Source organism: Stigmatopora argus, chromosome 8 (assembly GCF_051989625.1).
Source record: "Stigmatopora argus isolate UIUO_Sarg chromosome 8, RoL_Sarg_1.0, whole genome shotgun sequence".
In the NCBI taxonomy this organism is placed as follows: domain Eukaryota; kingdom Metazoa; phylum Chordata; class Actinopteri; order Syngnathiformes; family Syngnathidae; genus Stigmatopora; species Stigmatopora argus.
In genome coordinates this window covers 9,382,376-9,399,753 of record NC_135394.1, presented here as the reverse complement: position 1 = coordinate 9,399,753, position 17,378 = coordinate 9,382,376, and the positions used below count along the sequence as shown (strand labels likewise).

Sequence of the window (17,378 nt, the reverse complement as noted above, 5' to 3'; positions counted from 1 at the left end):
CCTGTTCCGATGCAAATTCCCAATTTGGATCGGAACCTGTTCCGATGCAAATTCCCAATTTGGATCGGAACCTGTTCCGATGCAAATTCACAATTTGGATCGGAACCTGTTCCGATGCAAATTCACAATTTGGATCGGAACCTGTTCCGATGCAAATTCCCAATTTGGATCTGAACCTTTTCCGATGCAAATTCCCAATATGGATCTGAACCTGTTCCGATGCAAATTCCCAATTTTGATCTGAACCTTTTCCGATGCAAATTCCCAATTTGGATCTGAACCTGTTCCGATGCAAATTCCCAATTTGGATCTGAACCTGTTCCGATGCAAATTCCCAATTTGGATTTTAACCTGTTCCGATGCAAATTCCCAATTTGGATCGGAACCTGTTCAGACTGGGACACACATGTTCACAATGCAACTCAATTCCAACTCTAGTGATCCACTTTTTTTGGACGGCCTGAACAGGCCGTATGCATAAATGTGATTTTGAAACTGAAAAAAATTGATGTTACTTTTTATAAGGTGTTTCCTCTTTTAAAAAATCAAAAACAAACCAATTTCAAAGCCTATTTTTACACGCAATACTTTTGGCATTGATTTGGCTCCATGTAAACAAATGCTGGGCTAAAATAAAAAATAAATGCTTTTAGTCTTATTTAGTTGAATGATCTGGAGTGCTCAACAACCTTCATTTGAATTCAATCCCAGATTTGATTTTTCTTTCCCAGCGATTCCAAGCCGTCTCCTTGGATGTACGAGCACGGAAGCGTGCTTGTTTTCAGAACACGCCGTCTCTCTTCTGGTGCGGTCAGGACTCCGTTCCAGCCGTCTGTCCGTCACGGCCGCCGCGTGAGCGAAAAGTGGGCCAAACTCTGACATGTTTTGCTTTGGAATCAAAACACACGTGTGTTAATACTCGCGGGCGCGCATCGTCCCCGCTGGCGGCACTTGGCGCGTGTTGATGTGATTAAAAAGCAATTTGCCCCTTGACAATGTGACCCAAGAAAAACAGGCGCTTTATTAAAACGAAACAAATTACCGCATTTAGGCCCCATAGGACCATTGAACATATCACACAGGGAGATTGTATTTACCGCGAGCGCCCCTCCAACCTGAGCCATGGTGCCACAAAATGGCTTTGTTTGACCCAAAGACCGGGATGAAAACTTTTAGCTCATTGGCTGACATCGACGTTCAATCCATTTATACTGGAAAATGTCTTCAAATCGATAAACAAGGCTTTCTTTATGGGTTGCTTGTTGAACCTTTTTGTGGTGTGGGTGCGTCATTAGGATGGAAGACTCGATTTTGCTTATTTGTCGATTTGTGGTTTTTTTTTCTGAGGAGTACGCTTACCTTAAAATCATCAGGAAGTGACCTGGAAAAGCCGCTCAATCCACAGGAAGGTATGCCCCCAAATCTTTTTTTCATTCCTTTTCTGAACCGCTTCATCTTCCCTAGGCTCACGGGGGTGCTGGAGCCTATACCAGCTGACTTTCGGCACCAGGTAGGGGACACCCTGAATCGGTTGGCAGCCAATCGCAGGGCATGAGGAGACCATTCACGCTCACCCTCATGTTTTACAGTGTCCAACCAGCCTACCCTGCATCTTTTGGGGATGTGGGAACCGGAGTACCCAAGAAAACCCACACAAGCCCGGTAACAACATGCAAACTCCACGGTGAGGATCCAGTGGGCATCAAACCCTCGACTTGGAAACTGCGAGGCCGCCGCGCCAACCACTTGTCCACCGGGCCGCCTCCCCAAGTAAAATATTGGTTTGAAAATGCGTAAAGTGACGAACAAACTACTTTACGTGTAGAACAAAGTTTGCTTGACGCGCGTTGACGCAACAACTTCGCATTCATTGGAAAACGGACAGTCTTCCGTGTGCTAGCTTTGATCCCATTTAGTCGGGATTTCTTGTCTTTTTCAGTCCTCAAATCCCAGCATTTGCCGCCAAAGTGTGGGTGCGTGCACTTTGTGTGTGTGTGTGTGTGTCGGTGTGTGAAGGCTCTTCGTAGAGAAGAAAAGATGAAGCAGATGCTCGTTCCCGGCGAGGGCGACGGGACGGTGCCAAGAGACTGTTGCTGCTGGCACCGCACGACCGTGCTTGTGTGTGTGTGTGTGTGTGTGTTAGCAAGAGAGTAATTGCAAATGGAGTGAGAAGGGGAGGGCGACTTGTCTCACCAGTGCATTAGTTGTGCCCTTATAAAGAAGGCGGCGGGATATACTGTTCTCTAAGTGAAATGCCATATTAAACAAACAGCGAGCAGTGGGTGGCGCGCCATGTAAAAATAGAGTGTATATACTTAGTCTTTACGCTGTCACTAGAAGATTGGCGCTCACTTTCGTCCTAGTCTGGAATTGGAGCGTTTTTCCTACGTCGTTGCGTGGGTGTTCCATCTAGTACTATTTTTTAAAGTCTATGGCTGACATTGACGGCGGTAGACGTCTAATCCATTTTAGTGGGAGGGGTGGGTAATCATACCTAGTTGCAATTAGAGTGTTCAACCAGCCTACCATGCATGTTTTTTGGGATTAGAGATGAAACTGGAGTACCCGGAGAAAACCCAACTTTGTGTGTGTGTAATCAGTAAAAGTTGATATGATTTATTTAACATAAAAGCTGAAACCAACCATTTGGATTTAGCCAGAATTATATTGATAATTCATATATTATGACACATTTGCCTTTTAATGTTGAAACTAAATGAGAAAGGGGCTAGTAATTGCATGATATAAAAAACTTTAAAGCTGTTAAAAAATGTTGTCAATAAAATAAGTCCATTTTTTATTTTAATGCAATTAATATCACAATAGGTGTTAAACAAAACAGACCCTAACCCAGGCCACCTTTAAAATAAAATACCCATGAAAATATTGTGGAATAAATTATTTTAATTTTGTTTTTTATTTCAATAAAATCAGATCAATTTGAAAAAAAATATTCAAAATGAAATACTACGGCTAAATCAGCCATAAAATTATTTCACATTTTTTAATCTCCATATGAAATAGCCACAGTCAGCACTTAATCCATCAGACTATCCGTATACATATTTTAAGGAAGCTTTTGTCACACAAAAAAAAAAAGTTTACTAATCAAGATTGACAAAAAGTCAAAATTGAGCGATTCCTGCGCTCGCTTCTTACGGCGCTTTCCACGCTGCCCTTGTTTATGGTGGAGGGCTGAGTCAGAGGAGCTCATGTTGATGTTTGTGTCTGCTTTCCCTCTTTCATTTCAAGCGGCTCCATCTTTATTATTTTTTTCCTCCGTCCCCTCCATCCCCGCAGCTGACGTTCCTGGGCCTCAATCCACCTGCCCGTGTTTGTGTTCCGGTCTGGCTCAGCTACGCCGGAGCGAGCGAGCGAGCGAGGAAAAGCCATCAGGTGGAAGGATGGAAGATGGGTGGAGCCCAAAAGAAAAGAGAGCCTGTGGTACCGCCGCCTGGAGTTTCCATCCAGGGAAAGAAAAAAAAATAACGGAGACGTCTGCAAGGATTATCAGGAACGACTAGTTTTACATCAGGTGTTTTTTTTCTTCTTCTCATAAATGGACTTTCCTTCTTTGCTTTTGCCATCTGTGACGTACACAACCACCAAAAATAAAATGAAATGCATATTTATTCTTTGAAGCAAATCCTTGCCATTTCTCCACCTTGGAATTTGTTTTTTAAAAAAAAGGTCAAAACTGTTGGTTCTATGTATACTATACAGTGGAATCCTTAATATATAATAATATATAAAAGGGTTTTTTTCCATTTCACTTTTAAAAGATTTATATCAATTGTATGTTTTTGTAGGGTCTTTTACTAAACCCTAGTGAGGATAAAGTGGTTCAGAAAATGAGATGAGACAACAAAGCATTCTTTGTGTTTCAAATGTTAAACTTTTAATTGACTAATATGGCCTGGAATAAAGGTGAGTTGATGTAAAATACTAAGTAAAAATGTTACTCAATATTTGGTAAAATTTGTGTACTAACACACTGTTTTATAGCATCAAGACCACAAAAATCACGACTATTCTACGTCATCTTCAAAACAGATACATTGAGTTGGGAGGACAAACCATCTCGTGAAACACGGTAAACAATCCACCATCTTTTCCACATTCAATATGGCGGGGCAATATGGGCGTGGTTATGCCTATTGACGTAGCTGTGTAAATTCAGCACATGCGCAGTACCTCGTCTTCTCCGACAGCCATTTCCATGCTCACGGACGAGTAGCATGCCAACGAGGTAAGTCGTTGAGCAATTTACTGGCCTATGTGCATTTTTATCACGCTACCGGGAGATTTGTTTTAGGAATCGATTGAGCCAAAACGCCAACAAATGTGTTAGTTTAATGCCAGGTTGAACACACCGTCGATAATGTAAGTTTGGGCTCCTTTTCCCCACTGTCCATGTGCTGCATGTGACTAGCTATCTTAGCATTAACATCACGACGAGGCTTTTCATTTGACTTAAAACGTATCAGGTCCGCTTTCTCTCGATTATTTTGTCGTGTGGAAAGACTTTTAATTGAATCAAACAAATCCTAGACATCAACGGACAGTTTGCTGGGTAAAGGCTGACTCAAAAATGACATCCAGAGGCATGATTTAGTTCGTCGGTGTGTTGAATGTAATGATAGTTTTCACTGCCAGTACTAAACACCCTTTCCAATTTGTAATTGTTCTGTTTTCATTAAAAATAATCTTTACAAAAATTGTTAAGCCAACTTTGTGGTCAACTAGTTGTAAATGTCAGTCTGTATATTTAATCACCTTGTCTGGAAAAGGGAAATAGCACAGAGCACTCGCTAACTCATTTTCATTCATTCTTTATCTCAATCGTTTATTAATTTCCTTGTAAGATTTCTCTTTCCTGTAATAATTGTTTGGCAACTCCCAAATAGTTTATTTAAATAAAGTTTTCCCTGTTCCTCTTCCTGCCTACCCAGAACAATCACACCCTTGAGGTTACAGGAGAGGAGACTTGAGCCAGACAGATCAAGGTAAAACTACTTCCAAAAAAGAAACCACCTAAGCCTTTCTGTTGGATCTCCAGTCTCTATATATGCTAACTTTTGCTTCTTTTTTTGATTGCACGCATCAGGCCCATGCCCAGACTCTGGAGGACCAGGTGATCTTGCCCACTTGAAGATGATGGCTCTCTTCTGAGAGGTAAATTTATTTGTTTATTGTAAAATATCCTAGTATTCGTCAAAAATGTGAGATCTATTTTATGAATTATTTTTCCATGGTGAGGTTTTACTGAACATAAGTTACAATTTACTCCCCTCTTTTATAGGTAAAGTCCAGAGTTTTCTGGCTCATGGTGGCAAAGTGAGAGGCCAGACTTCTAAGGATTTAAGCCAACCATAAAGGAGATTTGAGCAGCAATTGATTTTTTCAAAACACTTGGAGAAAAAAAGACCACAAGACCTAATGGTCTTTTTTTTTTCTTTTAATTTGTGTTTTTATTTTCTAAGTCTTTTTTTATTGTTTGGCTTTTGTTTTTTAATTATAAGTATTTTTTTCTGCAGGTGGAGAAAAGATTGGGTACACAAATCAACATGTTGTCAACTTTTCTAAGTGTTAAAATGTTTTCCTTTTAATAAAAATACTTTTACTTGAAATGTTTCTTGCATTTTTGCTAGGTAAATGTGAAGAATAACACAAGTATACACTTTGAGAACATTTATTTTTCCACAAATTTCAAGTGGGTTTTGAGAAAACTGTCAAGCAGTGCGATCATCCATCAGTAAATGGACAAAAATCCTCTTGCCCTTGGGTGGAATTCTGGAAAAAAAAGAGGGTTAAGTTACAATTGAACAAAGTCCAACATAAAAAATAGAGTGGGAATTAGATAAGTCAAAAAATGACAAACACAACTACTAAGTTAGTTTTTTGCTATCAACATGAAAAGTATACCTGTCATCAGGAAGGCCCTTCTTTCCATAACCCCACTCAGGTGCCAGTTCTCCTTTGTCCATAGTCAGGGGCCTTCATCCCACTGCAAAAGAAAACAAGCTATATTAAAGCCAAAGGAGGGGGGGGAAGATGGAAATATTATACATACCCCACTTATGACTTTGCTCAGTGGCATGGTGTTCTTTTTGTCCACTGGAGAGGCAGAGACAAAAATGATCCAAGTCTTTATAACAGGGATCTCCAACTGCAGTCCTCAAGGGCCCCTATCCAGTTTATTTTCCATGTCCTCCACCAACACCTAAATCAAATAATCAGGGTCTTGAGCTTTTGATTCAGATATGGTGGGGAATATGGAAAACATACTAGACTGGGGCCCTTGAGGACCAGAGTTGGAGACCCTGAGGGGTTGTTGGTGTCAAAGATTGCCGTCCTCAAACGTCCACATACCACCAGCTCACCCAGTCACACTTTTTGGGGAAGTTTGTCTTGTCATCTTTCTTTAGCGTTGATTTGGTAAACTTGGGTGGACCCTGAAGAGAAGCAAGTTACAAAATGAGTCGGTTTAGTACACATTACATGAAAATAATGAATTAAATAACCTGAAACACTTGGGTCTAACCTCATCCACAAATTCTGCCTCGACTTCTTTGGTCTTCATCGATTTTGATAGCTTTCTCCTGCTTCGTCACCTCTTCCATCGTCTCCATGGCTTTAAACCACTACAAAACACCACAGCATGATTATGTAAATGCTTATTCAACCATTTTGATGCACAAATGACCCACCTTCATTTCCCATGATATTTCATCCTGGATTAGTTTTTTTCCAGTCAATTATTTCAAATACATTCATTCTTTAAAATAAATATTTCAAAAAGTCATCATTACTTCATTTTTTCTCTTCATACACTGAAGAAAAATTGTTATTTTACCATATTATTTACACTCAAAAATGACCCCTGTGCTATTGTTGAATGAATGTCTCCCATAGGTTTTGTCCAAACCACATTCAAAACTAAAAATGAAAAGGTCCAAGCACTGAGGTCATCCTTTAAGAAAGTGAAGGGGGGGAAAAAACCCAGGTTAAAAGTATACATATATTCTATAAGTGTACGGTTTATTCCTTACACCTCCCTTGATGGCAATTGTGCGAGTTATCCACACAGGTTCTTGCTATAAAAAAAAAAAAATCAACACCAGACCAGTTAGTGTGTTTTCATTTAAAAGTTGAATGGGTCATAATGAGGAAAAAAAACGAGCTAATTGAACAAAGCCTTGATTATTGAACGCTGAGCTTTAATTAGTACACGGATAAAGAATATAGAAACTATTTAGAAAGTGACTCACTTTGCTGACCAACAGCTCATTATGGCGTCGACAAAATGCTCCTTTTTGGCCACATTCTTGATGTTTCCCAGCAGTCTGTGCTCGTTGAGGACCTGAAACACACAATGGAATGAATTCCTTTTAAACATAAAGAGTTATAGGTAACGCAATGTAGCCAATTTGTTTGCAAACATTTTCAGTTGCATCCATGTGGGGCTACAGCACGCCATCGAAGCATTCTGCCGTCAAAAAGCACTCTTAAAATGAGACATGGGGCTTCGAAATCCCCAAATGACAACGTGACAACGTACAGAATGCGCCGCATTGTCCCGTAAGAGCTTTATCAGGTTTTTCTTCGGTAAATCGTCACTTCTGAGCTGCTCGACAGTACACTAGTGGACTAGCTCGCGGCTCATCCGCCATTTTGAAGATGGCGGCGGTTTGAACTCTAACCCAAAGGTCATGCATATTAATGCTGCTTAAAGCAACAGTATTACCCACGTTTATCTTATGCTGCAGGGCCTGCGGAACTGTTTGTGAAGGATTCCAGGTAGATTTCTAACCCTGGCAACCAATAATGACTGAAATGTGATTAGTTAAATGCTTAAATATAAAAACACATAAAAGCAAACGCAATGAAAAGAATCTGACAGACAATTTGGAATTATTCAAAAAGTATTCATGGCCAAAATATAATTAACATCAGTTTGTGATTCAGATACTTTTTAGGCCAGCAGGTCCACCACTGCTTGTTGTTATATATGCATTTCAAATTTATCAAATTGCCATTCAAATTTTCTTCCCTTACTTGAAGGATTGAAATACTTCAAAATAACCCTCTATCTTCACCTGGAATTTTCTTCTTTTTTTAAACAAATAAGCTTTCAATGTGATTGCATACATCATGTACACTTCATTTTCTGGAAATGACAGCTCTAAAAGTAAAGCTCATCAATTTTTGCTGGAGTTTTTCAAGCGAGAAGGTGTCAACGTTCAGAAACCCTTGACCTTTCGGGTGCACTTTGTGTTTCCTTGTCGACAGATGAGAGGTAAACGCGCTGTGGTTGCTGACGAAAAGTACAGCATCCGCCCTCTGACTTTGAGCTTTCTTGCAAAATGGCTGCCAAGACCTGACGAAAGAGAGGCTTTTATGTTTTTAACTCATTGACGGGGATAAACGTATAATCCATTTTGATCGCTGCCCTGCAAATTGTAATCTGAGATGTCCTGATGCTGATTTTATTTACTTGAAAGTAATGCTAAATAAGAATCTTTTGGATAACTGTCTAAAAAAACATTTTTAGGCCTCTAAATGATTCCTCTTTGGCAAATAAATTCACTTAGTTCAACAAAGGGCTGTCCAAACTACGGCCTGCAGCAAATGATAAAAATATCATTGAATATGGCCTGCACATGAAACTTAAATTCAGCCTTCATAGCATTTCTCAGTTTTACCACTAGATAGAGCACTTCTCCATTAACTGAAGATTCAAAACCTGACAACATGTTGAAACAAATGTAGAAAATTGTGTGGAATTTTTCAGTAGAGTAAACATACGTGTATGGAATTTCGAATATCTTGATACCTTTAGATTTTTGGGTTGCCAGGTATGAACATTTGAGTTTTTTCAGTGAATTAAAGATGATAAATATAGCTTTCAAAATGTTTAAACATCAGAGAATTTTGTGATAAAGAGAAACCATAGCTACAATGCGTCCAGCCCTCCCGGTTCGAATGAATAGGTCACCAATGGCATTAAAACATGATGATTCACTGGAAATATAAACATCCTGTTCTTGCATATCATTTTTCCCAAGATATTCATGGCATACCCCGACTTCATGGGGCTAAAGGACACTCATTGCTCTGGTATGACAGTGGAAGGAGGTGAGTGCGTGTGCCCCGCTGTTTGGTTACGTACGGTGCAAGTCCGGCGAATGAGTCACAAAAGAAGCTGCTAATCTTCGCCGTAGGTCTTGTGTTGTTTGGCATGAAACTCCATTATTGTGGAAAGACGGAACTGTTCTCTCACTTTCCGCTTTGTTTAAAGCTGCCACTCATTTGCGTACACATACAAACTCACAGGGTGCATTACTTCCACTAGTTTAACTTCAAGGGGAAACAAAAACAGTCTCCCTGATGAAGTACTCAGTATTGTTGTATTAAATGTGTAAAAGGGGGTGAGATAAACCTCACGATTGGCAGCAAATTGAATTGGCATATTCAATATTTAGGCTCACTAAAGACTATAACACGATCATCGGGTCAGGGAATGTACAATTCATATATCCTACTATTAAAGAGAAAAAGAACGTTTATAAATGAAAAAATAATGCTTATTTTGTACAGTTTAGTGTCAAAACTCTCTTCCTTACAGTTTATGAGAATATTTCCATGTAACATTTGTCTAAACAGGGTATCATCCTGTATATCTAAAATTTATTGATCTATTTTTATTTATTTTTCCTCACAAGGTTCGCAGGGGGTCCTGGAACCTATCCTAGCTAACTACGGGCACAAAATGGGGGGCGCCTTGAATCAGTGGCCAGCCAATCGCAGGGGATTATCAATTAGGGATGATCATAAATTAATTATCCATAGACTTGGTTTGTTCCAAACTAAACACTGCGAAAGAAAAGAAATCATCATGTTTCCACATTGTTTGAATGTATGACCCTCTCACCCTTGGGTGGGGTTATTATCGTTTTCCAAATAATTGATATGGTACCAACCATCCTGAAGTTAATGGTTAACATGCCTTCCACCAACCTAAACAAGGAAATGACTAACCCTTATCTAAGTGACTACAATGTCTAATTCACCACCTAAGTTAGCAAACGGTGGCTTATCAAGTAGCTAAGTAAGTAAATTCTTCATTCTATTTTATTAATTGACTCGGTTAACTCTGAACTAACCAAAAGGGCAAATAATAATAAATTTGATTTCATGTTTCCACATTTTTGGAACGTATTACCACCCCTGTAACCCTTGGGTGGGGTTAAGTATGTGAAGGCGGAGGGGAATCACAGAGAAGCAGAGGGTTAATTGTGCTCCCTCTTAGAAGTAATTGCCAAAATCACCCACATATTCCCTCAGTAGACCCCCTCATTTTCCTATCGCACTGTCCAGGTTTTTTCATTTTTTTTCATGGGCAGCATAGACACTGGGCTTGTTTCCCGCGGCGTGTTTGGCATTCCCGAGAGCGCCGGGAGGTCAAAGCGTCTCCGGACCCCTTGTCCCACCCGCCGGCCTCAGAAAGGCACAAACCCAGCTATAGTCCTGGACTTTTTCACACAGGAAGCAGGGCCACTATGAGAAGGAGATCTGCAGGAAAAGCTGGAATGTTCATTGGAAGGGGAATTTCCCTTCCCAAAAAGAGGGAAAAAAAATCAAGCCCAAACAATGCAAGTTTGTCACGAGGTTGAAGATAAGAACACGGTTTGTGTGAGAGTGGCTGAGGCACAATGGATGACAGGGCACTTTTACGACCCTCTTTTCGTGCACGAATTATTATTTATTGTTTTCTTAAATGGTTTTTATTACTTGCAGGTGCCAATTGCACTCCACGAGACAATCTTTTGCGGCCCCCATTTGACATTTAATTGTAACATTAGTGTTGCCACCATGTATTTTGGGATGGGCAATAAAAAAAAATACATATGAATAATTTTAAATAAAGTGAACACGTTTATTTTGGAGGGTAGTATTTAAATTGTCATGAATATTTTTAACTGCAATTTTTAAAAAGTATTGAGTAATTAGTATTATTATAATAAATTAAATATATTAGTATAATAAAAAGTATATTTCAGCAACACGCTTGTTTATTTATTTATTTATTAACTTATTTATAAAGTTATCTAATCTAAAAAAAAAATGAAGAATTCTACAAAACATTAAAAAAAACCTACAAAATATGCATAAGATTGATTATTAGTATTATTATTATTTAGTGTGTTTTCATACACAACAAAGTATTGGAACAGTGCAGATTAAGTGATTTCCAAAGGCTGGTTATAAAATAACATGGTTAAAAGTATATCATTTCAAAACGGAGGATACACTCATCCCCCCCCCCCCAAAAAAAAATATATATCTGATTGGCCCACTTTAATTACAAATACAAAAACTGCACATGAAAAAAAACAATACAGCAATCTATACCCACGATTCTGTTTCCAATAAAGTCATTCACTGCCATTGACGACAATCTATTCGACCTGAAAGCATCAATGGCAGCAAACGAGTTAACTAAACAACTGGTTAATTGATCCCCCTAAATGGAGCTTTTGAATCAAATACCCCAAATGTTTGTTGGTCCCTGGTTCACAGCCCAACTGTGAATCGGCGGAGTAGAAAAAGCCCGCGACGTAAAAGAGCAGCATGAAAAATGAGCGCCCTTGACCCTTTGTAACCTCCGGGGAAGAAGGATTGCATGCGCCCCCCTCCTGCCCCCACACTCCCACTCCGACTCCCCCGCCTCACCCCACCATAAAAAGCTTTAAGTACGAGGCTTGTCGCTGGGCGTGGTGCTCAGCTGCCTCCATTAGCGTCTAATAGGGGTGTCACTCCAGGGCTTTGAACTCTTCTTGTTAGCGAGCGCTCAACCCCCCTCCTTTTCCATTAGCCTTACCCATCATGCATTGGAGGCGCTTCACCTGAACACCTGTGACACGTCCCACGTACACAAACGGTCGCATTTTAAACGGGAGTGGCAGATGGATTCTCACTAGTTAGAAGCTTAGCGCTAATCGTGAAACCGCAATTGGCCCAATTTACAGCTGATGGAAAATGGAAATAAGCCACGCCTTGAAACAGCCACTGTAAGAAGGTAAAGAGCGAATTATCATATTATTATTTGAACTCATTTTAGCGTTTTAACCAGCACTTTTTGAAATAAAATGGTGTTCATTCAATTTTAAAAAAGAAAATAACTTGGAAATGCCATAACATTATGAAAAATTGACAGGAAGTGCTCAAATGATGCCCCTAAATCAGCAGAATGTGACCCCAGAATACTTCATAATGTACAGGAAGTGACCCTCAAGCCTACCATTGACAACAGTAGACATACAGTTCACTTAAACTGGGAGAACTGACTTTGGCTGCTTAACGTTCAGTGCCATTTTGAGTGGGAGAAGAAATGAAGGTTCATCCAGCCCTTCCAGTCACAATGAATTGGACGTCCATCACCAACAATGATTTAACAAAAAAGGGACCCCAAAATTAACATTTGGTGACCAAAAATCTACAGAAAGCTACTCAAAAATACCACAAAAATGATTTTAAAGTGACCCAAAATCAACAGGAAGTAACCCACATTAGCCCACCATCGATAACCATTGACATCCAATTCAATTAAACTGGGAGAACTGGCTGCGACCTGAAGATGCCCCAAAATGAATCGAGAGGAAATGACCCCCTGCCTTTGAAAAAAATGTTGCCAAAATGCAAGTCATGAACAAAAAAGAAGACGGTAAAGGAATGAAAAGACCCCCAAAACAAAGAAATGTCAAGGGGGGGTGCACATTCGTCCTTGCTAACGCGGCGTCCATCTGCTCGCCATCTGAGCCGCTAGTGGGTTTTTTTTAAAGTTTTTTTTTCTTTTATTGATGCTTGGCAAGCTCGGACGGGGGGGGCGGCAGGAGGTCCGCTTACCTGCCAAAACACGACCGTCAAGCCTACAGAAGAAAATTAACTTAACTCGAAATTGGGGTGTGGGGGGGTTCTAGTGTAGTTTTGGATGTCCTGATTGCAAAAAATCAGCTGTGGAGTTACACATGAGAAGGTTACGTTTGCTAATTTCTTTTCATCTCGTCCCAAAAGGTTTAGCTTTTTTTTTCTTTTTTTTCCCGCATAGTGCACTTTTGTTTGACTTGCTAAAACTCCAAACCAAATTGCCTTCTCAGACGTTTCTCTCAACATTTCAACTGGAAATGCGATGAAAGAGGATCAGGTTTCGCGGGCAAGGCGGATTTGTGTGTGTAAATGGAGATGACTTACTTGGGATTTTGCATTACACACGCACACACTTATGCACACACAAATAGGGTGGCAATCTATAAAGGATTTCATTTAGTTTTTTTTTTTTCGCCCATTGGAAATACAGTTTTTTTTCTATATCAAATGATGCACCTTTTTTCATCCAGAAAGGCACTAATTTAATCTTTCAGATACACATTTTATTTTCCAATACCCCCTTAATACGTTGACATTGTCTTAAATTGTTTTATTAACATGCGAAAGGTAGCAAATTTGATCCCAGTCTATTTTTTCTAGTTGCAGTATATATTTACAATATGAAATACAAGCGGTGATTACAATTGTGGGTGGTAAGTTCAAAGGTCACCGAGGTCAGAAAAGGAATTTTGCAATAACTTAAGGACTAATAAAGTGGTTTACTATCAAACTTTTTGGGTTATGTTTGTCATATGACACAGAAGATGTGATTACAGTTTGGGGGATTGGGGTCAAAGGTCAGGGTGGCCAAAAAGGGAATATTGCGATAACGCAAGGACAAAAAAAGGATTGTTGTCAAACTGGCAGGTTATGTATCAAACTTGTTTGAATATGGGTTATTGCATTTTAGGTCGATAAGGTCAAAGCTCACAGAGATTAGAAAATGAATTGGGGAAAAAATTGATTTCAAAAGGATTTGTCACACTATTAAATCTCGCGATTTTTTTAATACAAAATATATATATATACATTTTTCCATAACATCTATGTTTTCTACATATTTACCCCAAAAAACATATATTTTTAGCATTTTTTTCTGTAAATTCTTTAAATTCTGTCAGATTTATTGTTATGGGCTTTTTCGTCATTTATATAGACTTTTCCCAATAAATTTTCAATGTCTTTTTGTCAACTCAGATGATATTTTAAATGGCTTTTACGCGTACTTTTTGGGTGAACTTTTTTTTTCTCGTACAATCGTGTGCGAGCGGGGGAGGTGGAGTAAAGACAGATGTGGCGAGAGATTGTAGCGGTGGGAAAGATTAGCGGGACAGCTGCGGGCGGCGCGGCTACTCTTACAAAAAATTTGGGCCGCAGTTCAAGTTTCAGCTTCTCGTCGGTCCCTGCGGTGCGACGGCGCTCTCTCGCGCTCGCTCGCTAGCCCGCCCGCCCGCGCGCCGTGCTTGACATTTGCCAAATTGTGAGCCTGCAGGCCATTTGGGAAGGTCAGCCTTGATGTGACAGCCTTGCTGAGGGTGGGAAAGGAAAAAGACGCCCGCTCTGTGAGGTGCGCTAAGTTGAAAGAGTGCCGAGCAAAAGAGCAAAAGGCCAAGAAGAAGTAGCTTTTAGATTGTGAGAGGAAAGAACGTATCTTCGCTCCGCTGTTCGTCTCACACAACAAAAATATCGCTGAAATGTCTTCTTTTTTTTAAATCTGAGAAATACATTTAGTATGGCACCGTGAAAGAGTGGTTAGCGTGTCAGACTAATAACCTGTTCTCCCTTGTGTGGGTTTTGTCTGGGTACTCCGGTTTCCTCCCACATCCTAAAAGAACAGTCTAAATTGCCCCGTGTGCGGTCGTTTGGTCCCCGGACCCAAACAACGGGCGACCAAAAGACCGGCGACTATGAGACCGGCGACCAAAAGACCGGCGACCAAAAGACCGGCGACAAAACAAGGTAAAACAACACGGTCTACGCATCAATAAAAGCCTACAATGGCCATGAGCAGTTTTACTGAGCCGACTTGTGAGTGTATAAGAGTTTGTATGTACATGGGTTGTCCCTTTAAGGAGGTACGTCAGTCAGGGTCTTAACAAGTTCTCCAACAAAACACAATAAAAGTAGCGGAAATTTTGAGCTTTTCTTTAGCCTAACAATTACTAGGGCATTAAGTATGACTAAATAATAATTTGCAGTTTGTATTTAGGGAATTTGAGCAACGATTTAAATGGTAATTATCAATAAGCTTCCGGGCGACCAAAAGACCGGCGACCAAACGACCGAGTACCAAATTGCCCCTATGTATGAGTGTGAGCGGTTGTCTGTTCCTTTGTGCCCTGTGATTGGCTGGCCACCAATTCAGGGTGTCCCCTGCCAGAAGTCAGCTGGGATAGGCTCCAGCACCCCCATGATCATTGTGAGGACAAGCGGCTTGGAAAATGAGTGAATGAAATACATTTAGTTCTTCTTTTGGTAGGAATATGTTGTTGTGAAGAAATTCATTATAAGAGTGTTTTCTTTATACATTTTTACATACATCTTTCTTTTTTTTCTAGATAATATATCCCTGTAAAATTTGGGGAAATTTTTTAACGCTTTTTTTTTTTCTTTAAAGGGTCACCGCAAATAATCTCTGGGCCATAAAGATGTGCAATTTTTTTTAAATTATTTTTCTTAATACAGATTGTTATCAGAACTAAAAATGAGAATTTTTGTTGTTGTGGTAAATTTTTAAAGTATTGTGCCTCAAATAAGACTTTGTCAACATGATTTAGAGGGAAGAATTATTAAATTCTTTTGGGTAATTGTGGAGATTTGGGGAAATATATATATATTTTTAATAAATGTTTTTCTTCAAATACAGGGTGTTCCAAAATGTTTGAACCCATTTCGTAGGCCAATAATTTTGAGAATTTTCGTTGGAATGACCTCAAATTTTCACAGCTTGTGTAGAAACGTTTCAGGTTTTTGAAGTCATTCCAATGAAATTTGCCAAAAATTTAGCCTATTATTAGCCTGAGAAATGGATTCAAACATTTTCGAACACCCTGTATATGATTTAAATATTAAAAATTTTAGTCAAGAAATACGGTTTCCTTTTTTTCTACAACTACGCTGTCTTTACATTTTTTACTCCAAAAATATTTGACTTTTGTCAATGAACATGCTTTTTCTTCATTTTTTCCATAGAATACAGTACATATACTTTGTAAATCTATAACGTATTAGTGAAAAAGAAGGCTTTTTTTTCTCTTGCAACATACAACAGATTTTCTTTATTTGTGCAGTCTTGTGGGTGTAACTAGCTTCAACTTGTTCCTTTGAACATACAAAAACGCTTTTGTTTTGCAGAAAGACAGCGTGTAATTTGCTTGGACTTCCTGTTTGGCAAGCAGTTAACGATGAACGATAAGATGATAAGTGCCGTGTAGGCTCCTGGAGGTGTTTGGCGATAGATACGTGTGCTCATCTGTCAAATGCTGTCTGTTTCTGTCTTTCATTTTTCTTTTGTATCTGGCTTTACTTTGGCCCACCAAAATCAAAAGGGACTTTTATGAAAAATAAACATCTATTTTTTTAAAAACTGCTCATGTTTCCTTTCTTCTGGAAAAAAAATCTGTTTTTTTGCAAAACTCCAGACATCCTCACAGTTCTGGGGTTCTGGGTTCAAATGCAGGTTAGTCCACAAGTGTGGAGTTTGCATGTTCTCCCTGGGCCTGTGTGGGTTTTCTCTGGGGTACTCCAGTTTGCTCCCACATTCCCCCCAAAAATGCATGGTAGTCTGGTTGGACAATCTAAAAATCTAATGGGCTGGTTGATTGTGCCCTGTGATTGGCTGGCAAGCAATTCAGGGTGTCGCATAGTTGGCTGGGATAGGCTCCAGCACCCCTCGCAACCCTTAGTGAGGAAAAGCAGTACGGAAAATGAATGAACTTAAACATTTTCTGATCTGGCGCGTCCTCCAATCATGTACTTTTGCGGGCCACCTAAAACGAGGTAACAACTGGGCGTACTACAACATCAATACTCCAAATGAATTGCACGTCTACCACTGTCAATGGACGCAATGAGTTAACTATCGCACATTTTTAGTAAAAAAAAAAGAATACTTAACGAAAACATATAACACATCCCCCCAAACATAGTATACAGTACTTGTTAAACACTGTGAAAATATACTTGACATATGTGTTTATAATCAATCTCCCACATATATACAGTATACTATAAAACATGCTGTACGTATATATTCCCTGTATGTATGCGTATGTTTATCCACCAAGGAATTGCGCCCAGTTCCCATGCTGTGTGTGTGTGTGTGTGTGTGTGTGTGTGTGTGTGTGTGTGATTGTGCCAGGCACTGACTTCATCACCTGACGCTGCGCGTGACCTGCAGGTTAACAAGCTGGAGAGCACGTACGCACACACACATGCACGCAAAGCCA

General features: G+C 39.7%; 1 protein-coding gene and 1 long non-coding RNA gene across 8 annotated transcripts in view; one reads left to right on the top strand and one right to left on the bottom strand.

The window, feature by feature from the left end:
• The window catches only part of LOC144079427 (uncharacterized), a 43,206-nt gene extending 37,582 nt beyond the window's left edge, over positions 1-5,624 (top strand). Inside the window, exons 1-4 of one of the 4 annotated variants that reach the window (XR_013301523.1) lie at positions 4,251-4,383; positions 4,953-5,006; positions 5,108-5,175; positions 5,303-5,624. Coding sequence is in view for 2 of the 4 variants with exons in the window: in XM_077608185.1 (XP_077464311.1) it covers positions 1,465-1,510; positions 1,590-1,770; positions 3,301-3,489 (416 nt within the window). In the remaining 2 variants the exon portion in view is untranslated. Of the gene's footprint in view, positions 1-1,347; positions 1,511-1,589; positions 2,560-3,300; positions 4,384-4,952; positions 5,007-5,107; positions 5,176-5,302 lie in introns of those variants that run through there. The other 3 variants (XM_077608186.1, XM_077608185.1, XR_013301522.1) reach the window with 3 other exon arrangements.
• Positions 5,625-5,676: 52 nt separating this feature from the next.
• Positions 5,677-8,942, bottom strand: LOC144079121 (uncharacterized). 4 transcript variants are annotated; one of them, XR_013301426.1, is made up of 4 exons: positions 6,857-8,942; positions 6,545-6,778; positions 5,926-6,455; positions 5,677-5,793 (listed from the first exon to the last, which is right to left on the bottom strand). It is a non-coding gene; the product is annotated as an uncharacterized LOC144079121 (long non-coding RNA). The 4 variants fall into 4 exon arrangements; XR_013301425.1 differs by having other exon boundaries at positions 6,545-7,363; positions 7,443-8,942; XR_013301424.1 differs by having other exon boundaries at positions 6,545-7,363; positions 7,562-8,942.
• Between the last annotated feature and the right edge of the window lie 8,436 nt (positions 8,943-17,378).